The 24,291-nt window shown below is 43.0% G+C and overlaps 2 protein-coding genes across 2 annotated transcripts in view; one reads left to right on the top strand and one right to left on the bottom strand.

The window, feature by feature from the left end:
• Positions 1 to 16: 16 nt before the first annotated feature.
• Positions 17 to 10,676, bottom strand: washc5 (WASH complex subunit 5). Its single transcript, XM_076150481.1, has 29 exons — positions 10,551 to 10,676; positions 9,773 to 10,053; positions 9,512 to 9,657; positions 9,327 to 9,411; positions 9,108 to 9,208; positions 8,839 to 9,031; positions 8,562 to 8,714; positions 8,337 to 8,450; positions 7,442 to 7,613; positions 7,102 to 7,229; positions 6,634 to 6,763; positions 6,213 to 6,325; positions 5,885 to 6,051; positions 5,219 to 5,294; positions 4,955 to 5,065; positions 4,352 to 4,492; positions 3,578 to 3,658; positions 3,392 to 3,493; positions 2,978 to 3,157; positions 2,724 to 2,848; positions 2,482 to 2,644; positions 2,288 to 2,390; positions 2,122 to 2,201; positions 1,774 to 1,877; positions 1,279 to 1,408; positions 1,083 to 1,179; positions 776 to 929; positions 535 to 622; positions 17 to 278 (listed from the first exon to the last, which is right to left on the bottom strand). The coding sequence occupies exons 2-29, from the start codon at positions 9,956 to 9,958 to the stop codon at positions 222 to 224; spliced, it is 3,480 nt and encodes a 1,159-aa protein (XP_076006596.1). The 5' UTR covers positions 9,959 to 10,053; positions 10,551 to 10,676; the 3' UTR covers positions 17 to 221.
• Positions 10,677 to 16,943: 6,267 nt separating this feature from the next.
• Positions 16,944 to 24,291, top strand: part of LOC143000917 (exostosin-1a-like) — a 33,709-nt gene continuing 26,361 nt past the window's right edge. The window contains exon 1 of the mRNA XM_076150399.1: positions 16,944 to 18,818. Coding sequence (XP_076006514.1) covers positions 17,866 to 18,818 — 953 coding nt within the window. The 5' untranslated portion in view covers positions 16,944 to 17,865. The remainder of the gene's footprint in view (positions 18,819 to 24,291) is intronic.

The following is a 24,291-nucleotide window of genomic DNA, read 5'->3' as shown; positions in this document are numbered from 1 at the left end:
AAAGAATCAAAGCCCGTCATTATGAAGATATGTATTTATTATCATTATTGAAATGCATTTGGCAATGGCACGAAGTAATATTACACAAAGCTGACAAGGCAAGTTTTAGGTTATTCAAAGTTTATAGAATCTATTATTAGTGCATTAAGACATTCATGGTCAAAACAAGGACAACATTTAAAGACAACAAAAGCATAATCTGTGATGCTTCATCCAGATCTTCACAGTATTGTTCGGAACTCATCAAAGATGAAACTGGGCACATGTGCTTCAGCCACCTTAAGAACAGAGAGAAAATAAAGACAAAACACAAACATTACTGCATAAACACGCAACACATCTTCCTCACAATAATCCCACTCTGTATGATTATGATTTGTTGCTTTGGAAATGTATCACCCAACATAAGCAGAAAGGTCAATACAGATTGTTTATGGTACAAGTACATATTATAAACAACATAATCAAGCATCAGCATCACTGAAACGCATTATGATTGTTCCTCATCCAGAATTGATGTGAAAGTTGTTGTACCTTGCGTGACAATTTTGTGTACTTCACATAGTCTTCCAAGAACATCAGTGCTCCCACTACATCAGAAGGCATATCAGGGATCTTCTGGCTGTAACCGGATCAAATGCAAGGTTACAAAACACCAACAACAATTCAGATTACGCAAAATGTACACAAAGCAATCAGAAAGGAATCGTTTACTGGGCACCACAGAAAATAAATGGCTTCATATGTGATAAATATAAGGTCCTTTTTTTGTTACCTGGTGCATTGTTCCATTACAGAGCGGATAAACTGTCCAATGAGAGCCAGGAACTGCTCTGTGTATCTGGAGTGGAACTGTTTCAGCAGGGTGAGCAGACCCAACACCAGGGGAGGCCAGTCAACTGGATCTGTAGCTTTCCTGCAGGTCATACCTGGAGAACCACATCACCGTCAGCAGACATCAGCAGAGTGGTGAGGCACACATGAACGCAGCCTAACACGCTGCTTTACAATACAAAACTCCAGCAACATTTTAATGTGAAACCAATTGTCTTGTCTTCTGATGTGCTTGAGTCAAAACTTGCCTTGGTTTTTGCTGTACTGAAGTTTAGGCAGCTGAGCAATAACGAACAGAAAGTTGATAATTGGGAAGTAAGGCAGGCGCTTTGTGGTGATGTAGATCTGTCAGAGGTACAAACGGGGAAACAACTGGTGAGACTATTCTGTCACTCCACTCAAGGACTCTTGGTGAAATGCTACATCAGGACCCAGCCTCCACACCTTGTTGAGTGGGTTGTGAATGCCTGCGGCCTCCAGGTAGGCAGTGATCTCATACAGGAGGGTGTTGTCCTCTTTAGGGTAGGGCAGAGACGGGTCCTGGTAATGGGCTTCGATGTCGGCCAACAGAGACCTGCCGGGACCACAGTTGGAAGTGAGGACAGATGAATGAAACGGAGCGGGAAGCAAATATTAGAGGAGCAGCATAATTTAATCAAGCAACGGTTGTGCATGAATTTTAATTGGATTGGCTATTTTCTCCAGAGGGATTAAAATAAAGCCACTGCTATCCACTATTTGACAGCAGGTTTACTAATAATTATCCAATCATCTATTGCTTTTACTACATGAATGCATCCCAAACAAAAGTGTCAACAGGCCACCAGAAATTAAAATCATTATCATTGTAGATTTCCTCCACAATGTTAACCATAACTGATGTACTGTAACAAAGATATTGTGGTGTGCGTTCGGTGTTGATAACCACAAATGACTGACTTGTTGAGGTTCTCCAGGGCAGCAGACAGGTGTTTGGAGTCAAACTTGCAAGAGTAGTTCAGCTCATTTGCGATTTGCTGGCGAAGAATCTGCATCTGACCCACCTGCAAGAAATAATATGAGCGTTTACATATTTTGTTTTTGGTTTAAGCTGATCAACAATGAATGACATGGACATGCAGGGGACATGTAGGGGAAATCAAGGGACATCAAGGGACATGTAGGAGACATGAGGGGACCATGTGCAACAAAGGCTGCAAACACAATCCGACCTCACATGTTTAACGTACCCTGTATATGCATCCCTTTAAACTCGTCATATTTCATTGTGTGTGTGTGAACTCATACCTTCATTATGGCCTCCAAGTATGAACCCCAGATCTTCTGGGTTTTGTACACAGCGTTGGCGTACACTTTGTTGGCATTAGCTACAGCAGAAACACAACATGATTTTTCTCAGTGAAAAGCAGGAAAAAGTCCAGGGATGTTGTCTGATTTCTTTAAAAATACTTACCCACAATGCCTTGGACTGGGTTGACAGCAGTCAACATGGCCTTGAGGACATCCAGGACCGCTCTGTCCTTTAGAAAGGTCCTTTGAAGCATTATCAGGAAGTTCTGATGGGTGAAAACATTTGCTTATGACACAAATATATTCAGAGAACTGTTTGTTTGCATTTAGGTTCAGGTTTTCTGCGGCTTAATTTACCTGCAGCTCCTTGACGATCATGAAGCAGAGCAGTCGGTCCAGTCCGTTTAGGCCGAAGGTGCCAAGGGTGTTCTGGATCTCAGAGAAGAGCCTGTTGTTGGTCACCTCCTGATGGTTCTTCAAGTCGTACCAGGTGTTCATCTGGTCCATGTAGCATGTCACCCTGCAGATGTTGACAAAGAGACGGGATCATATAGACACTGAAAACTATGATCATGACCAAAGTCTATCATCTCACATACTTGGGGTCGGTGATTCTGAGAATTTCTCGGCAGAGGCGTCCGATGAAGGTGGCAGACTCATCCACAGAGGGGAACTTGGGGATGGGGATGTGGGTGGACTGGTGCACACTCTGCCAGTCCTGGATCTGGACAGAGGGAGTTAAATCATCCATGAATCAATAATGTTGCTGACTAATAGATAGGCACGTAATCAAACAGAAGGATGGGGACATCAGTTGTTAGAGAGCTCGCAAGTACGGCACATCCAGCCTGACCTTGGTCCGAAGGAAGCTGTTGCACTCCTGTTCCACATTGTAGTTGATGATCCTCGACACCTCCTCCTGCCAGATTTTCAAGCCGTAGATGCTGACGTAGTCCTGGATGTACTCAAATGACCTGTAGAATCCATCCATGGTGGCTGCCATGTCCTTCAGCTTGGGCATCAGCTCACTGGGCTGAGAGGGGAAGATCACGTCCCTGTTTCATTTGATCTTTTAATTCCTATTTCCATGTATTATTATCTTTTTTTTTTACTTTTTGATATCATTCTTCTAAAGCCTTTATCTCTATGCTTTTTCACAAATGATGTAGCTATCACAGGATTATTGGCTGGAGGAGATCAAATGCGTGTTTCTCTGAAAGACACACAATGCCAAATCAAACAAAAACTACAAGGGCTGATATCCGACCTTCGCCTTGGGGTTGAAGATCAATCCCTTGTGCAGAGCGTAAGCCACCCGTTTCACCAGCTCTTTCCTGATGCCGTCCTCCAGAAGCTGCTTTGGATCCACCTGAAACATTGCAGTATTAGTAACAAATCCACCACAGTAAGACGGTAAATCTCAACCTCTTCTCAACCTTCTCACAATATTTACCTTTATGATACCAACCAGAGTGGTCTTCATCATCAGGATCCCCTCCGTGAAAATGGAAATGGCATGAGTGAGTTTAGCCACCTGTAGTGATGAAGAAGTGTAACGTTTCGGCATAAAAATAACAACAAGTCCTGAATTCAAAAGACATAAGTGTAAGCTGTGTCTATATGAGATGCATACATTTGCATAAACTCCTACAGATAATATTCATTTATTAGATATTTAATAGGTCTAAAGTTCATTCTGAGAGATATGAGAAAACTTGTTATCTCTTTAAAAAGCATATTTTCCCTCGAAATTAGATCAAAAGACCAGTAAACCATGTCAGAGAGCATAAATCCAGACTTGGCCACGGGGGGCTCGCTCAAACTTATCAATAGATGAACCAGTCAACTCTCTTTGATGTTGCAAGATTGACTCCATCTCCACTCTTCTGTTTTTCAGTCCCTGCATGTACAGTCTGTCTGCCAGAGCTCCAACTGAACAGCACTCCAGTCAACAATGCCATTTTCTCCAACGATTAAACACAACATTCATCGAATAGTCAAGAGTAATCTGTTTAATGCACTTATTTTTTTTAATCTGTTATAATCTATGTTTCATTGAACTGATGAAATCCGTGTTCAATATTGAGGATAGAGAGAAGGTTCAATTCTGGAAAAACATTTCAGTTCCATTTGTGTCTGCTTAATTCAAATAGCATCTATTCGATTTCCATACCAATCATTTTTTGTCAAATTGTCAAAATATCCACATCCGCAGCATTTGCCTGACCTCATAGCGAGCCCCTAGTTGGGAATAGTCCTTCAGCTTGTCCTTGTCTAGCCGTGTGGGAACCTCCATGATGTCGTGAATCTGCAGCTTGATAATCTTGGCCAGAGACGTGAACATGCTCTCCGGGATGATCTGCAGCACCTAAGGGAGGGAAACGGGGAAAATATAACAGCAGACCTGAGGGCACATACTGATATCTGAGGGGTTTGAAGCTTCTGAAGTCAAGACTAGGACTTCAAAAGCAGATGGTGCACAGCATTGCGGATGAGGAAATCTTGTGTAGAACCAGCAGGGACAAATCCTCCAGCATGGAGCGAGAGGACATTGAGGCAGATGACAGCAGAAGGTAATGGCATCTTAAGGTAAACACCCACCAAGTGTATTTTGTAGAACAGCTCAACAGATGGCTGTGAAAATTCTAATCATGCCTACAGCTGCTGCTACACACTACTGAACACGCTTGAGCAGGGCGCAGAGTGTGTTTGACAGCATTTCAAAGTACTGTAACCATGTTCCTCTCTGTGCATGTTGGGAAATGTCCAAACTATGTCGTCTCTGCTGCAAACCATCAGAAGTGAAGCCCCCCCCGGAACTTTCACGTACCTTTCTGACGTAAGCCACCAGCTCTCCGGAGTAGAACTGGGAAACGCTCAGCAGGTCGGCGCTGTTGGCCTGGTTGATGCGGAGCAGCGGGAGGTCCAATGCAGAGGCCAGCTGGTTACACACACGACAAATGACAAACACAGGTGACGATTCTGCACACAGAGGCAGTGTGTATGTGTGTATGTGTGTGTGTGTGTGTGTGTGTGTGTGTGTGTGTGTGTGTGTGTGTGTGTGTGTGTGTGTGGGCGCACAGGTGACTCTCACCTTCAGAAACGTGGCTCTGAGTTTAGTGACCATGGAGGGGTTGACTCTGATGCTGTCTTGCATAATGGCTGTGAAACTGCAGAGAGAGAACACACACACACGCACAAAGTCAGTCGCTGTACCTCCAATAAATAAATAACACACCGGGAGACCAACAATAACATGAGCTGGAGCTGATTTTATGAAAAAGCAACACAGCAACAACCCAATGGTATTCTTGTTAGATTACAAATTGTGTTTTGGCAGAGAAAATAAAAAGTTAATGGCTTAAAGCAGACGGTCTCACACGAGCTCTGGCTGACAATATGAAGGACACGTCTCCGACTATCTGCATGTTAATGAGGAGCCGCAAAGAGAAGAAGAATGGCAGCTGTGCTATGACTCAGTGTGAATTGCAGAGATAGCGACAAAAATATAACACAGTTAATTAAAAAACCTGTTTGTCAATTAAATGTATTGTGTAATTGCCGGGCGTCGTAGATTAACCTTTGGTCGATTCACAGTTAATCAACCATCCTTGATGTGATGTAGCCCAGATGTGAAGATGCTTTTTCCTGGTATCTATGTTAATAAATGAACTGATTAACTGATTGGTGGCTTTTAATTAATGAAATGATTCACTTACTTCATGTTATTTGTATGATCTTAATGTTAACAGACAAGCACCTGTCAATTATCTGCCAGGCGTAGGATAGGTCTCCAACTATCTGCATGGTAATGAGGACTTCTTCCTTGATATTGATTGTGCGGATCATGTGGTGCAGGAACTTCCTGGTGTCCGCCAGGAACTGACAGACCTGCAGGTTCGACTCCAGCTGGTGGAACTCCTGGACCTGGAGACGGAGAGAAAGCGGATGGCGAGATGATAAGAGGCAGTTATCAAGAGTAATAGAAATAAACTGAAACCAGAGCGGTTGACGTTTAGCAAATCCAAATCTTTCATAGCGGCACTCAAACACAACTCCTGCATCTTCATCTGGTGATTTTCCCTCACCTCCACGAGGGCCTGTATGAGCTGGACTGTCTTCCTGCCAGCAGCTGTGGAGTCCTCATAGTTCAGAGACTCGATCTGCTTGGAAATCTCTCGGAACCAGGCCTGCAAGTTCTCTGTGGAGAGCAATATGGCAATTTTTTGTACAAACAGTAACAGCTCAAAGTGTTTTATAAGTGGTGGTTAAGACAAAACGGGGCTCGCAATTGAAACCGCTGTGACAAAGGGCATAATTAAGTATGAATGGTCTACATTTACTCTGCCTCTCCTTGCATGAATCCTCCTTTTCCCCTCTTAACGACTACAAGCTCATAAATGTGGCCGCCCGTGTCCCAAAATTGCAATAATCCATTCATTTCAGAGGCGCTGCTTCTCTCCTGTGCGTGTAATCCTTCATGTCCAACTTTTGCCGCGTGTCACTCACCGTTTTTCTCCACCCTGGTAAGAGGTTTGACGCCAGAAAAGACTTCGGCCAGCTCCATCATCCTCTCCGAGCCCTCCTTCTTGTAGCTCTCCCATTTGATTTGCTTCTCTGACAGCATCTGCTTAAACATCTGGAAGAGGGACAGAGCGCAGATGTCGAGTTGATGAGGGAGGATTAGTCAAATGAGATGTGTAATGAGAACATTTAAATTTGTGTCCTTTTCTAATGATAGACTGGTGAGCCATATGCCGCCTCGGTGTAGTCCAATAGAACACGGAGAGGACACACCTAACAATAACAGTTGGCTGGATTAGTACGGTATTACTTCGCCATCAATTTCCCTCTTTCACTCGGTGTAAAAGAGTTAAGAGTCTGCTGTGTTTGGAAGGCGTTTAACACCTGCTCAACATCCTGTGTGATCGTTTGGTAATAATTCCTTTCATTTGGATGTCAACCGGGGATTCTTACCTCTTTGAGCGTGAACTCAAACTGGGCCGTGTCCAGTAGGAGTTGGAACAGGATCCTGGGGTTATATTTGGAGTCGTTAATCACTTGATCTTTGATCTGACGCAGCCGTTTGTTGTTGGGGTCGTAGGCTACCAGACAGAAGATGATTCATGTAAGCAAGACTTTTGTTGTTGTTAACAGATATGAGCTACATAATCATTATAAGAAGCTAAGCAGACACAGTTAAGACTTCAGAACATGAAATAAAGACTCCGACATTTATCACTAGCGGGCCTCTAAAAAATCTATTTAGAAGCAAGTTGAAATTTTTCCAAGTGTGACCAAACCTGCCAAGTCTCACCTGACTCGGCCGAGTGCAGCATCAGCCAGCGAATGGCAACGTTGCAGTCCCTCAGACAGTTGAGCAGCTTGGGGATGTTGTCCAGAATGATCTCCTCCCTTAGGAAACCCTCCTTTAGCAGCTGCTGCACATGAGGCCTCAGGCTCTCCATGCTGGCTCCATATCGACAAGCCTGAAAAGGAGACAGGGACGGGCTTTATGGCATCCAGCATCTCTTTCAGAATTCAGTCGCTTACTCCTTCACAGGCAGTAGTGGCCGTTACGAGGGATGACTTGATAAGCTATGTTATTACATCACCTGTTTATTACAATAATTAATAACGTTAAACTAAATAATGTCTAATATCAATGTGTGACCTTCTACTAATATTCTTGTTTTTAATTCTGGTAAAACAACACTTGACAAATATTGTTATCCTTAAAAACAACTTCATCAGGTTTTCCATGCATGAACCCAGAACAGTTTGTAATTCTCTGTATCATAGAGCAGCAGTGGCTACTGTGCTAAGCCCCCTAGTGTTGTATTATTGTAACTGCATCCACTTAGTCTGCCCTTTCTCAAGGTTTCACAGTTGTTTCGCATCCAAAGCTTGTCTCACTGCGATCCGTCCTCTAATACAATCTCCACTGCTTGACAGCTCAGGTGTGTTTGTGTGTTTGTGTGTTTGTATTCACGGTCGCACACACACACAAGACTGTGATGTCGCCAGTTTGTTGAAATCGTTATGTTAGGTAAAATAAAACCTTAACACCTTTCATTGTTTGTCCAATTCAGATTCAGATGCTTGTCAAGAGAGATTGTATTAAGAAAAAGGACAAAATGACCTCTGGTGTCTTTTCTAAAGCAAATAAAGTGAATTTAAAGTTAAACCTGTAGTGGTACGCTGTATGTTACCTGCTCTTTGATGTTAGCAGTGTCCAGAGTGTAGTTGAGAGCCGTCTTGGCAGCTTTGTAGGGTTCCCAGGCCTCCACCAGGTTCACTGTGATTCCCATGTAGATACTAATCACCTGTGGACAAACACAACTCTTTAATCACTCAATTCACTCCAATCTAGTACAAAACAAGGCTGTAAAGTAATTTAACAACACTTAAAATGCAGGTTAAACCCAAAGACTCACCCAGTTATCAGGGAAGTACTTGTCCACTATCTCCCTCATCTTGGCCTGCTGGGTTTGCAGTATAGAGGGGCTGAAGTAGAGGCAGACGTAGAGCATGGCCGCCTGGTTAGCCAGAGCTGTGCTGCGATGCTCTGGTAGAGGGTAAGCAGACACCTGATGGACAAGAAGGGAATTACAGCTTTATTGTCCAGCCCAAGGACCCTGCTCTCTTTTGTGCCTCCCTCAAATTTCAACTGTGCAATGTAGGCAACATGTGAAAGAGCTGGATTTGTCTGACTTGGTTGTAGATGTCGTCGGAGCGCAGCCTCCCGATGACCATGCTGATAAACGTAGCACTGATCGGGACTCTCTGGAAATAGCTCTCAGGGTAGTTGGCCGGTCGCTTGGCCCCGGGCTGACTGGAGAAGCCGGTGCTGCGCAGGAGCTTACAAATGTCGTCCAGGTTGGAATCGCCCGACGAACGAGCGGCACTAAAGACGCAACAATGTATTAGACGGGGGTGTTCAATCAGTCAGGAAGAACACAGGCACACGCACAATTTCTTACCTGTATCTATAGTAGGAAACAAGCATCCGCTCCCGGATATCCCCTTCAATCTTCTGGTCAATAACCAGCAACATGACTCCGTACAGATACAGAGCCTCACACTGGGGTGGAAGAAAAAAAGTTGGATTGCTTCACAAGACACTTCCGATCATAAAAAACATTAAATTGACTCTTTCATCTGATGTTACATCCTTTTCTGTTCTGCGATGTTATACTTACTAAGAGTTGTTTTCCGTCCTCATTGAGAAGCACAGTCTCCAGGGTCTGCTGGATGTAAACACCCTCATGTAGATCATCCAAATATCTGGGGAAAAAGTGGAAATCATTTAGTTTTTTGAGGTTGTTTATTCTAAATTCGGCCATTTCTAAAACCCAGCTTGGTTGACCTGGATAGGAGCTCTTACCTGTTGAGATCTATGATGTATTTGTGGACGCTCTCAAAAGCCAGATAGAACCGTGACAGGATCTCAATGTTGTTCTCTCTGAATTCTTCATCCAGGTCCTGAAGTTCTGCTTTGGCTTCCAGCTTCCCTTCATAGTATTCCGGACCCTGGAAAGAAGAAAAAAAAACATCTTGGTAAAACTGCAAGGATGTGACTTCTGTGCAGGAAGGAGAAGAGTACTACAATGTTTCCTTTTGTGGTGCTGCCTGATGGAATCCACACCTTGAAGTAGCTGAAGTCACAGATAATGTCTCCATATTTCTGCTGGTCCGTTTTGTCCTTCAGCCTGAAAACTGCAGGGATGAAATCTGAAAGACGCAGCAGCTCGGCGATGTTGGCGTTCCCCCTGGACACGATCCTGAGGATGGCCTGGCCGCACAGGTTGTTGTCTGCCAGGAAGTCCAACATGGTCGTCAAGTGAAGAGGAGGAGGAGGAGGAAGAAGCACAGAGGAGTCCCACCCCGACCCTGTGATCCTGCTGCTGATCCACTGCTTGGACGCTCCTGATGAAAAGAGAACAACACAGGAACATAAATGAAAACATATTCAACTTTGTACCAGTGAGGATCCTCCTACTGAAGTGCCCTTGAGCAGGAGAAGGACTACAGTTAGGCTGTTGTTTGACCTTCCTGACTATAACTGTTATTGTTAGTATTATAGTTATTTATCTAACAGCTAGTATTACAAGTCATTACTATTGCAGTTATTTATCGAATCTAGATCGAGCCTTCAGTTATAAAAATGCAATAATTACATTCAATTCGCGGCGACAAATATGATTTATTCCAAAAATGCCAGAATCAGAATCAGAGTGAGAAATGTAAGAAATGACATTTCAGACTTTAAACAATAATACACTTGCTAAATGCTCGTTTATAAGCAGCGTAAAACACAATTACGAAGCTAACATTAGCACGAAGCCTGCTAGCTGTTCTGGTTAGCCTGCATGCTGTGGAAGATCTAACGTTAAAAAAAATGTGAAGAATAAGAGTGAAGTTACCTTAAAGTGCTGATGCAATGCGGGACATTTAGAGTCTAAGAGCGGAGAGAATGTTGGCCGCTTCCGAGCTCCACTTTTCATTCCGTGTTTACTTCCTCATGACAAACACATGACTGCGCCGCTGGGGAGCGTATGATTGCTGTCACACGGCGCTCCGGAGGTGGGCGGCAACAGCTCTTGGCTTCAGGTGTGTGATTATCACGAAACAAACACCAGAATCACCAAAAAACGTTGTTATTTTTTTATAAAGTACTTTCTCATATGAGCATTAGCCTTAAATAGCACCTAAGCCGTGTTCTAAACGTAGGTCAGCTGTGGGCTTTTCACTGAATCCAAGTTGAAAGCTGAAAATTGATCCGATTATAGAATGTTCCACTAGATGGCGACAGAGATCCATGACACCCTTCGTTTATCCACGTCACGGTCACAGTGGGTGTTTGTGGGTGCAGAATTCTGGCTCCTGATCTATTCTGGAGGGATCAAGAACTGACAAATCTTGTGGAAAATGTTAAGAAGAAATCCATAGGAAAGAACTAATCCACGTTCACTCCTTCAACTGACAGCTACATGCCTTGATTTCCCTAACCAGAGGCCTTTTAAAGGGATTCGCTTTCACTGTGACGGTAAACAACTCGTCCTTAATCTTTTTTTAACACTAAAATGTCTTTGAATGGGAAATGTGATGAACCTGACTTGTACCTCCTGCAGTGTGTGACCCTGAAATGACCCACAACCTGACATGTGGCCCGGTGTAGACAAATTAGTATGAGCCCTTGTGTTTCCTTCATATCCTGATTGATCTGGGCTTTTATAGCCAATAATTCTAACACGCTGGCAGCAGCTTCCTTTAAGCAGAGTGAGCCAGAGGTTAACAACATATGGTCACATGGCGAGGGGCTGTTTGCTTGACCTATGACCTCTCAGTGTGGCAGAATATCTCTGTCCTTTGCTGCTGTCTTACCCTGGAATAGAAAGACAAATCTGTCCTTGTTTGACTTACCCATTGTAAACCCTCGCTAGAGCACGACATCACCCTATTCCACATGACCAATTATTTGGACATTCCCAGTATGAATAAACATCAAGATCATCATCAGTCCATTTTTTAAATATTTAATATCATGTTGCTACATATTGCAATTTCTGTGCATCTTCAGTGAATTTCAAGAATTGTAGACTTTAATTTAGAATACAACTGATGTGACATATAATGAGGTGAGCTACATTTAAAGCCCTGAATAACAGATAAATAATGCACCTAATCACACCTTTCTAGCTGAAGAACCATTATTCCAGCTTGTTTTACAGTGTTGGACAAAGGCAGACACAATTTAGATTCACCGCTTGCCTCCTCATTGACCCCGCTGTCCCCCCCTGCAAAAACTATACACTGTGTCCCTACCGCTGCCGGATTTATTACACGTTTACCATCAAACCAAGGTCACATTCTCGGTGACACTCAGGTCAGCTCCATGGGCTTCTTGGGCTGCATGGTGAAAGGTTGTCATTAATGAGGTCTCCCTCCAAACACCTTATACATTAACCTTCTGCTGCCTTAAGGGGGGTTTCTCTTGGTACTGTGGTTGGTCTTCATTGGAATTTCCACACTGTGTGAAAAGTTATACTGTAAAATATATTTCTGGATGAAGGTCTGACAAATCAAATAAATACCTATATCCTCATTTAAGGACTGCATTATACAATATTTGGGCACTGTGACATTTTAGGTCATATATGAATGACCTAATGACTCTCATGTTGCCAACAAGCATCCATCCATTTAATCCATTCATATCCTCTGCAGGGTCATGGAGACCGAGAGCCTGTCGCTATTTACAGCAGCGGAAGGACAGACGGATGGACTGATGGACTGAAGGACGTGTGTGTGTGTGTGTGTGTGTGTGTGTTTATAAATCATACATAGTGTGTGTTCCTTTCAGGCTTTATGAGCCCATTACTAACAGCTATTTGACTCTATTTAACTTAGCAAGTGATTAAACATTTTCACGATCAGAACTTCGCACCACACTGAACTAGGTGAGGTGATTAAATGCTGCTCAATTTGGAGTCTGGTCCCACAGCTATTCTTACTCATTGATCATTTCAGGCGTTTAGGTGAGAACAAAAAACCTCCCCGCCTCTCTCACACACACCTTTCCCTCTCAAGTATTTCAAACAGTTGTTTCAAATCAAACTAGAATCACTGATCTAATCAGCTGCGTGTGCATGGAGTGAGTGTTCATTCATGATGTCACTACTCCACTTTGCTGGGTTTCCTTTGATTTTGTTGCATTTCCTTCAGACTGTTGTCATGTAAAACATGCACAGATACATATCATATGCTGAAATAGCTACTAATATATAATATTGGCAGTATGTTATATTGTATCATTAATAATAACACATATCAGGCCCACCGATGGTTTCAAGGCCATTTGTCTGTATGTTGGAAGGTTCAGCATGTGGGAAGTAGGACAGAAACTACACCTGCTTAAAACTTGTATTTGCTTGTGAGACATATGGAAGGTGTATGTGTGTATGTGAACCTGCATGCACACTGTCCTTAACATCTTTGTCTGAACTGCTATAAAGGTTACACTGCAAGATAAAGCCTATGGCAGTAAAAAAAAACAGGCCAGGGGAGGAAATGCATAAATGAGTAGATTGACTTAAACATTCAAATCTATTACTTAAAGCATGTGAACATCCATTCATCCACCCATCCATCTGTGTCAATTATGTCTGATTATGATGTTTGCATGAAAACTGAAGACAAAATAAGAGCGTCTAGGTTAACTGGATGAAAAATAGGAATGCAGGAGGAATCTTCAGGGAATATTATTGCTTAGTCACACTGTCAGAAAAATGTTATTCCTAGAAAATGTAATTTCCCCAGAGTATTAAAAGCGTGAGAGCTAAGGTCATAGATCGTCCTCATTATGTATCGCTACACATCCACGTTCAATTTACCTACAGAGCAGAGAGCAAAAACACACGCACGAGGCTGTGTGACAATACAAAGGAACCCAGGCAGAGGGATGTTTCATCACCTGGACTCAGTGTCAAAACACTTCCCACAAGGAGGGTTCGCCGCTAATAAGAGCCTTCAGGACCAATAGCAAAGGCTGATTGTGGTAATGCTCTAATATCAGATCTGATCAAGCAGCAGATGTCTTTTTTATTGCAAGTCATTACTGCTGTCATGCTTATTAGCATATAAATGGTTTCAAGGCCGACAGAGACTTAAAAGTTATTGCATGTGTAATTGAACCTGATCTCTGCTCTGTGATTGAGATGTTCGGGTGCGCGCACACACACACACACACACACACACACACACACACACACACACACACACACACACACACACAGGTTGTACACTCTTGCATGCGCATATGCACAAAAGGCTTTGAAGGTAAATGAGGGTATATGGTGATGAGTGTGAAGAAGATGATGAAGAAGATAGTACATCATGGACGCATTTTATATATAATATCATTTGTTTTTGTCAATGAATCAAACCATTTCTAGCACTGTCAGAATATGAAAAACATGAATAACAACAATGTTTTATTCCACAGAACAAGACTATCGAAAAACAACAATTTTCCAAGACAACAAGATGTAAATATAGAATGGATCAGGATGTCTCGCCACTCTTGTTCGTTACTAACAGGGAGCAAAACATTAGGGTTTTATAGCCCACAGTAATTCACTGTGAATTCTAACAGGGTCACGCTGCAGTAAAAAGCTTTTTGTCACTGACAGCCAAATTTATGTGGCTGTTTTTTATGACTGTAACACAGCATAGAAATAATTATTACAGATTGGAAGAAGTTCAGCCTCTCCTGGTATTTTGCAGATATCAATCTAAGAATTGACATCATCACAAGATTCAAAAGAGAATAAACTATCTTTAAAGCATCAGAAAAGGCCTTTAAGGAGTATATTGGAAAGTTTTAGTGAGATGGAAAGCTTCAAACAGTGAGTTGAATGATTAATAAATGATGTGTTTTCAGGGGAAAAGTGTTACAAAACAAGAACACCATATGACTAAAACAATGATATTAGAAATTGATCTTCAACCTTAGGTTTAGACCCGGAATTTAGAAACTCTGCTTAGTTCAAAGCAAACCTGGATGAATACCTCCATCAGTTACCATCAGAATTCATCTAAAGGATGCAGCAACTGAAATGGACCCATGAAACTGACCTATTAAAGTGATGAAGGACATCTGGAAATGTATTGTGGGGTCAAGTGCATCTGTGATTTAAGAACATATCCATGCGTGTTTGTCATTCCCAAAAGACCCAGTGCCCTTAAACCCCTCACAGTGGCTCCAGGTGACACATCTATTCATCACACTATCCTTTCATTCCACTTTCATCCTCATACAGTCAGATGTGACGCTTTTTTTTTTTTGCATTGGAGCTTCAACACAGATGAATAAACCTCCACACCTCGGCTGTCAATCTCACTCAGGGGCGCCCATTGAATTATCACACCCAAGGTTATGTGCTACACACACATACACACACACACATAGGGCACAAGCAACATTTTACCCCCGCAAATGTCAAATGCCATCAAGCCAGCCGTCATTTAAAACTCCCCTACATTTTGAGTGCACGTCTATTCTCGCCTTTATGGTAATTACATTGAAACAGCATTTTGGCTAAGGTAGCGCAAAGATACACAAGTGGCGTCCGTTTTTCAAAATAAGCTAAATCCAGACAAAACTAATATATTTCACTACAAAATTTCTAGTGTGTATTTAGTGTTGTCTTGAAAACGGTTGTTTTTAACTGAAATAAAAATTCGGACATGTGGAATAAAAAAAACACATTTGCATTTCATTACAGCTATTAACAAGGAACAAATGAATGACCTCAAATCTTCTCAGATGGAACTAATAACTCTCTATTTGGGTGTTTAGTTGCTTGACTGGTCGCTTATCTATTCTGGAGATTGATGCTGACCTGGGAGCATCCAAATTAGATAGCAGCACGGCGATGCATCACCCAGTGGGAGAGCTGCTGCTGCTTCATCCTCCTGCTGCTGCTGCTGCTGCTGCTCCAAATCTATAGCCAGAAATGACCACGTCCTCATTAAACTGCAAATAATAGCCTTTCATCTGTGAAATTCAGTTGTTTGCGTTTTATTTGTCTACATCCAGCTATAAATTTTGAAGTGAAACATCTAAGTCAGCCAATCGAAAGTGTATCTATACTATAGTAGAATTCCATTATTACACGTGCGATCTTAGGAGGCCTCCATTACAATTCAGTCGCACAAGCATATACATCTGAATGTTTGTAGTGCAAAAACTGTGGAACATCCATCAGTGCACACACAAAACAGCAGAAGGGCTGAAAGGAGGAAGAGGTAGAACAAATACAAGGCTGGGAAAGAGAAAAGAGTGGTGTGGGAGGGATAAAGGGGAGAGAAGGAGAGAGAGATGGAATAGCTTTGATCATTCGTTCATGGGATGTTGACTCCAAGGCTCCGGAGGAACGCATGCAGTCACACTTCTCCTCTTCCTCCTCTTCCTCCTACTGGCGCCTTCTGTTTCTGCACAATCACTGCTAGTCCATCACACAACAACAGCTGTGTGTAAACGCAACACAGGTTGGAAACAGACCTGGCTATGAAGCAGCATGTTATTTAATTATTCATTATCGTTATTCTACATAAATTCATGAGCAGACCAACAGTGTAGTCATAAAGAAGTGTCTGTTTGTTAAAGCTGATATATAAAAATGTCAAGATGGGTTACAGGTAAAGTGTGAAAAACATTATAACTTGTTGTAATAATGGAACCTATAAAACATGTGATATCACATCTAATACCTACATTAGAAAATATAATATAGTTTGGTGCCTGAGTGTCGAGTAATATTTCTGCTATTTCCGAATGAATTTTTTCTCAATTCATTTTCCATAATTTGCCATATCTAAGTGTGTGTGTGTGTGTGTGTGTGTGTGTGTGTGTTGCCTAACTCACAAGCTCAAGTAAGAATCATGCAAATCTATAACTTTAAACCTTTGTTTACAATGATATATGTAACATAATTATATATATATAATAATTATACATATATATTTGTTATTGTTTTTCTGAGAGACTTTACTTCAGTCATGTATCTGGATGTAAACAGCTTGAACTTGGCTGAGATTTTGTAAGGAGACTTGTCTTTGAATCTCAGCTCACTCGCTTTGTTGGAGTGTGTGCGGGGGAGGGGGGGCGGGGACTATCTTTCTCTTTCTTTTTCTTTATATGTATATACGACTGGAAGTGGAAGCCCCGCCCGGCCCGGGACGCGACGGAGTACAAACGTAAACGCACCGTTTGCGTGGTGTAAGGAACGTCACCTCATCATCAGCAGCCGTCCTGCTGCCGGGACTGCTGCTGCCTGCTGAGCGCTGCTGCTTGGCTTGCAGTCTGAGAGAACAGCAAAGCAACCTACCTCTTGTTTTTGTGTGGCAGCCACCGCTTGAGCACTTCCAGCGAATGAAGGAATCCGCGGAGACATTTTCCTCCTCCCGCTGTCGTGTAGGAAAAGCGAGGAAGCGACCGCCGCACGTTTAAAGAGAGTGTGTGAGCTTGTTGGAGGGAGAATGGTGACTGCCTCGCGCTCCAGTTTACTTGTAACTAAAGCCACTTTGATGCGACCGCCTAGCTAACAAGCTAACTGGGACACTTCTCACAAACTAGCCAGGTAACTTGCTAGCTAGCTAAACCAGCTGGAGAAACTGGACGAGGAGATGCAGCACGTTTAATTACGATGATACAACATCTTTATATAGATTATTAAACTAGAGAAATGTGCCAACGTCGTAGAATGGGTATGTTGAATGTTTCGGGGCTCCTCTGCCCGCTCTGTCGGTAATTTCCAGGAGGGACAATAGTTAGTGTTCAGGCAAGAAAAAGTCAAGTTTGTACAAAATTAGTCACGGGTGTTTGCTATTTACCAAAAACTAGATGACCACGAACGTAACATGGACGCTTTATATCAAGGGTAATAAAGTAGGGTGCCACTTTCGATGCTCTCTGCTTTATTAAATGAACACCTGCAAGTTAATGTTAAGTATTGACACGGAGACCAGGTGGATGAACTCTTTAAATCGTCCACATGCGTTGGATCAGTTGTCGGACTTGTGAAAGGCATCTGAAGCAGAAGGTGGGAGCCGTGAGCGCACAATCCTCGCAGCCCAGGGGAAGATGGCGGAGCGTCCCTGTCGGAGGTGGTGAAAGCAAAACTTGGATACTTCTTCCATTTATCGCCAGGCGTCTGAACCCAGACTGCAGGACACATGCAGGCCAAAAAACGGTACTTAATCCTGTTCTCCGCCGGTGCGTGTCTCATTCTGCTGTTTTGCTTCGGGGGGATCCAAGTCCCGCTGTCCAGACGCGGTCCCAATCGGCGTGATGACCGCAGCCTCGCCGGTTCGCACCCCGGGGCGCGATGGCGTCGCTTCCCGGGAGCCCTACAGCCGTTCAGCTCCCGGGATGAAGATGAGGGCGACGAACAGAATGGACACATATCTCCAAGGCAGAAGAGGGACGCCAATTCCGGTGTTTACACGGGGAAACGCTGCAGGATGGACTCCTGTTTTGATTTCTCCTTGTGTAAGAGGAACGGATTTAAAGTTTACATCTACCCCCAGCAGAAGGGGGAGAAGATATCTGAGAGTTATCAGAACATTTTGTCCTCCATTGAGGGGTCCAGATTCTTTACTCATGACCCAGCACAGGCTTGTCTCTTTGTCCTGGGTTTGGACACGCTGGACCGGGACCAGCTCTCGCCTCAGTATGTACACAATCTGAAAGCAAAGGTTCAGAGTCTCCCTCTGTGGAACGGGGGCAGGAACCACATCATCTTCAACTTGTATTCAGGCACCTGGCCCGACTACACAGAAGACCTCGGCTTTGACATCGGCCTCGCCATGTTGGCCAAGGCCAGCATCAGCACGGAGAACTTCCGGCCCAACTTTGACGTCTCCATCCCTCTTTTTTCCAAAGACCATCCCAGGACAGGAGGGGATCGGGGCTACCTGAAACACAACTCTATCCCTCCGTATAGGAAATACGTGCTCGTTTTCAAGGGGAAGAGGTACTTAACTGGAATAGGTTCAGACACTAGGAACGCTTTGTATCACGTCCACAACTCCGAGGATGTGGTTCTCCTCACTACCTGTAAGCATGGAAAGGACTGGCAGAAGCACAAGGACGCACGCTGTGATAAAGACAACACAGAGTATGACAAGTGAGTAATTCCGACTAACCAACAGTTGTTTTTACAGCAGGGAACCGTCTCTGATATCTGTTTGATAAGTGCCTCACTGCTGCTGTTCAGGTCTGTGTTTGTCTTGATTTTCAATTGTTTCTATTGACCTCACAACACCCCATCAAAGGTATGTAGCCACATATCGGTTAATTTGTTCTACATTCAAATTTTCCTATGTCTCTTGTACAGCATAGGTTAATCAGGTCCATAACCTAAACAACATTCATTAAATTGTTTCTTTTAGTATTTGTTTTTATCAAAGCAAAAATTTTACTTGACAGTGTGCATACAGTTATAGGACATTTTGGAGATCATTTTATATACAGAAACAGGGGCAAAAGGAGAGAGAGATAAAGAGAAAGAAAGAAGGTTGTATTATTGTTGTTGTTTACCTTTTTGTAGACCCTGAGGTAAAAAAGGCAATATGGGGTGCAAGTAGATTGAAATTGAAACAGCAGGAAGCCACGGCTGCTGATGTTGATGCGATGATCTCATAGGTTAGATACAGTTTTTACAGGAGGATGTCAAACAGCAATGTAGGCTACTACAAATCGCATCATAGGCTGTGGTGAAGAGAAGGAGAGGTAAGAGAAACAAAGAGAGGAAATCCCACCGAAAGACCCGACACAACCCAGCAGTCACACAACCCCACATTCATACAACCCCGTCCTGGCCCTTCTAGGATAGAAAATAAAAAGAAACTATTCGGTGTTCAGGTTTTTTACACTGGTCTGGCATAGCCTGTAGATCTGTGAAGTAAGAAAGAAATGGTTGCCATTTTTGATAGAACTTATCAGTGTGTTTTATGTTTTTGTTACTGCATTTTTGCTTCCTGATGATGCCGTCTTTTTTGGAACCAAGAGTTTTGTATCCCGTGCATCATGTACGTTTTCTGTTATAACTCTTTGTGTGCACATCTGTTCAATTCAACAGCAAGAGCCTGTAAATGAGACTTCATTTCATTAATGTTAGACACAAGTGTAGTTGTATTGATATAATTCAGATGATGCTCTCTCTCTCTCTCTCTCTCTCTCTCTCTCTCTCTCTCTCTCTCTCTCTCTCTCTCTCTCTCTCTCTCTCTCTCTCTCTCTCTCTCTCTCTCTCTCTCTCTCTGTCTCTGTGTGTATGTGAGCACTTGAGCCAGTAGTCAAGCTTTAAAACACTTCCTCAACAGCAAGAAGTTAAATTAGACTCAATAATGATGTCCCAGAGGTGTGTCTCTTGTCCTATTAAATGCAGAAATTAGCAGCTCCGTTGCCTCAAAAACTTGCTCTATAATCATCACCCAATACTACAGTTAAGCCACCGACTTTCTGTTCCCACATCCGATGAGCAAACAAGCGTCTGTCCCCAGCGGGATTCATTTCTGTCCCAGCACACTGTGCTGTGTTGTTACTGGAGAGACTGTATGTGGTTGGTGTTTGTCACTATGGCTCTGTGGGGAGGATTAGTAAGGACAAAGCTGGTGCCAGGAAGGGGAAGTCACTTTGGCCCCCATTTGCTCTGTCATTTCCCAGACAAACCCAACCACATCAGCCAGGACTGGCCTGTCCCCCTGTGTCCCCTGTGTGTGTGAACCCCTCATTGTTAGAGCACCTCCTCTTACTGACCGCCATGTAAGCCCTTTGCTGGGGTGTCGTTTAGTTTGGGGACAGTCCATTTCATAGCCCGTTGAGGTGTCGGCTTATAAATTTGACTGCAGTTAGGATTACAGCGAGAAGGAGAGAGGGGGGTGTGTGTGTGTGGATCTATCATATGCTGAATATATTTTAATTTTGTTACCCGCTGATCCTCAGAGGATTCTCATGTTTGTCTCTTTTAGGTAGATATAATCTTCAGAGAATGATTCCATGTTTCATCTAAATAATATTTTTTGTCTGTGTCTCTCTCCCGCTTCCTGCCAACACTCTGCTTGCTGCCAAGCACTGCCAGGGAGAGATTTATCTCAGTATGATGCGGGGCATCAGAACTATAACCTGAAGGCAAAATTAATCTTTTAATTTTTCAGCAATATTGCAGAAGGTAAAGGCAAAATGGATGAGAGTCAGAGTGAGAAAAGGCCATAAACACGGCTGTTTGGGAACATTTCACAACATGCCACTATGAAACTAAGCGATTGTGATGGCCGTAATGCCAACCTCAGTATTTGAACTTTGCTGAAAGAAATGATTGTTGGCATTTAGCACTCTCTCATGCTCTGGATTGATTTATCTCCTGGCATGTGTGTGAAGGGAGGCAGTGGCTCAGTGGGTAGAGCTTCCGCTTTGGAACCGGAGGGTTGCCGGTTCGAGCCCCTGCCGAGGTGCCCTTGAGCAAGGCACCGAACCCTCAATTGCTCCCCCCTCTGCGAAGGGTGGTAACTGTAATGTAAGTCGCTTTGGATAAAAGCGTCTGCCAAATGATCGTAATGTAATGTAATGTGTGAATGAAAAAAGTAGACATTGGGTTGTTACTTCTATTTTCTACTTTGGTTTGTTCATCACTGTCTGCTGTTCGTCTGAAGTGTGTGTGTGTATGTTATAGCCAAAATGGCAGAGACTAGAGGTGTATGGAAAAGCAAAACCTATTCAGAGTCACTGGGCTTTATGTATTCCTTCTTCTGGTCGTACCCTGGTGGATTTGTTGATCAATCCCACATGATCTTAAACTAGATCGATGTGTGTTCTACTCAGATGGCATTCAGGAAGGAAAAGCCCCAAAAACTCCATAACAGGCAACACATTTTAGGGTAGAATGCAAAGCATCGGGTTGGAATTCAGCAGTTCCAGAGAGTGGATAGATGGATGGATGCCATGAAAGATGATAAGAGGAAGAAAATTGACAGTGTCATAGAAATATAATCCCTTTGGTCTCAGCTTGATTTGAGAAAAATATAGTCAATGTGTTTTCGAGTGCATGCATCAAATAGAGGGCATATTTTACCCCCCGGTATGTCCCTTAATTTGTTCTCATGAACAGGTTAAGATTGAATTTGTATGTACACACAGTTGATGAATGAGGCCCATTGTGGTATGAATTATGCATCTGCACATGTTCAGGGAAACAGATTTCACAAATGAAACCATCCTGGTTCTTTTACTATATTGGTCATATTGAACCATTAGTTTTCCTTGTCTCCAGGCACCCCTACAATGGACAATAAAAACACTACAATTGCATTTTATGTCTGTTCAGAATGCTAGTTGTGTGGAGGCTTTGCTGTTTAAAGGGAATGTAAATGATTACAACATGCCAGGGTCGATTCATCTGTCCCCAAACACTTCATTATTTTCAAGCGGTAATCATAGCCAGGCCTGCTGCGTCTCCATGGCCTGGCACCTTGTTGTGCCCAGCCTTCCAATCGGGAGAGTCTTACAAAGGCCAGAGATGTGGGTGGGAGAGTAGTCAAGGAAGTCGGTTACTAAGGAGATCAGTATTTGTTTTTGGGTCATGATTCAACTTTCTAAAATTTGACTTTGACTGTGCTGTAAACAACAAACCAGATGGAGTAAGCTTCTTGTTGCATACTGTCAACTGTGGGGAAAAGGCACTTAGAGCATGCAAATGAGTGTGTTAACCATTAAGATCTAATGTGAGCCAGTTTGAATTGTGTTAAATATTGTGTTTCATGCTGGAGCAGTTTGATGTTGATGAAAGTGCCATGCAGCAGTGGTTTGTTGCATTGTGAACTCTCTGTGCAGGTATGCATGAACGAGCTGTGATACACCTTCCTGTTATGCAGCCCAATGGGTCAGACAGTCCAGTCTGTTGTCTAACGGGGTGGAAGTAATAGATTCTGTGCCCGGCTATAGTTCTTTGTGCAACAAATCCCTCTATCCTCCTCTACTGACAACAAGGAAGTTGTGACAGACTTAATGTAGCCTTGTAAGATAATGACCATGTAATGGCCATGTAATTTCTCTGTAATAGTTGACACTTTTCCCCAGCTGTTCACTCCATATATATATATATATATATATATATATATATATATATATATATATATATATATAGGGAGGATTTTGATGGAGTGTGTGTGCGAACATGAGCCACTTAAAGAATATTGCCTTGAATGCAATTTTTGTTTGTACTTAATAGTTATTTAAACAGTGATTTCCAATTGTGAGCTAGTAAAGCAATTTCTCTGCTCAGATAACAGACTCAAGTTCAATCAAATGTGTAAACAATGTGCTTCTATTAAGTGCTTCTCCCTGTGGCTGATTGAATTTCTGTTTCTGTGGTGGCCGTTTAGTAGGTTTCATGTATTTCTTTGAAGGGGTGATGAGTATTGCTTGTCTACTTCTGTGTTTTGGAAGTAAACAACATCTCGTTGTCTTGTTATATCCTTTCAATGTTGTTGCTTTCTTCTCCCTCACAGTCTGTCCTTCATACATGTGCACACAGCCATTAAGTACAAGCTTGTAACGCAGCCAAAAGACAGCAGGAAGGATACAACAGGAGGAAGGGCAGATGCAATTTTAACCTCAAACTGAAAGCCCTCTCACAGCTTGTTTCCAATTAAGAGGCCCTGCCAAGTGAGAGAGTAGGAGAGCAAGTGAGAGATGAGGGGAGAAGGAGAGGCACGGAAGAGCGAGCGGGAGGAAATGCGGGAGCACAGAGAGACACTAGAAACAAAATGGTAGAGGGAGAAATCCAGGAGAAGACGGAGAAACGAGGAAAAACGCATGCCAACCATCCAGCAGTTGGATAGAGATTGCAATGACTGGCCGGGCGCTGACGTTAGTCTGCTAGGTGTATTTATAGACTTACAGGGTTTTAATCCTTAGTACTGGCCAAAGCCCCTGGCAGAGGGCTGTTAGCCAACTGGATGCAGCCTGTACAGGGCTTGTGGAAAATGATTATGGCTGGGGGAGCATGGCAGATCTCTGAGGTCCTGCACATTAACTACAAGTGCCTCTATGTGCCCGGGCGCCTTTTCTGTAAGTCATGTTGACTGTTTCTGTACATGGAAACTGAGGTTAGGTACATGCTTCTTACTTATTTGGTCAGATATATACTTCTTTGTCGTCTCAAGTGTTTATTTTCTAGCTCTAGTGCCTCCAGCCAAGGGTCCTTTCTGCCAGGGGCTCTATAGAGCTGTGGGAAAATGGCAGGCTTAGGGAGTCGCTGGTGAATTACCAGCCTTGTAGTATTACAGAAGAGAAAACTGGTTAGCTTTTTATTAAGCTTTGTTCATTTAAATACAACAGACATCTGAGCTTCCATATTGTAATTATGACTGTCATCCATCGAGCTGCTGCTGCTGCTGCTGCTGCTGCCGGACTCACTGGCAGCAGCTGGATCATACAGCAGGCAGGGAAAGAGGCTGGTAGACCACAAAACCACTCGGCAAAGATTATATGTCGAGTCTTCATCAGCACAGACCCAGGAATGACACTTACATGACCACACAACAATTTTAGAATGGCCATGTTAAAAGAAAAGCAAATATTTTTTGATTTGCTGTTCTAGG

Source organism: Genypterus blacodes, unplaced genomic scaffold (genome assembly GCF_046128005.1).
Source record: "Genypterus blacodes isolate CSIRO-AG114 ecotype Tasmania unplaced genomic scaffold, CSIRO-AGI_Gbla_v1 ptg000052l_1, whole genome shotgun sequence".
Taxonomy (NCBI): domain Eukaryota; kingdom Metazoa; phylum Chordata; class Actinopteri; order Ophidiiformes; family Ophidiidae; genus Genypterus; species Genypterus blacodes.
This window is presented reverse-complemented; position numbering and strand designations above follow the sequence as displayed.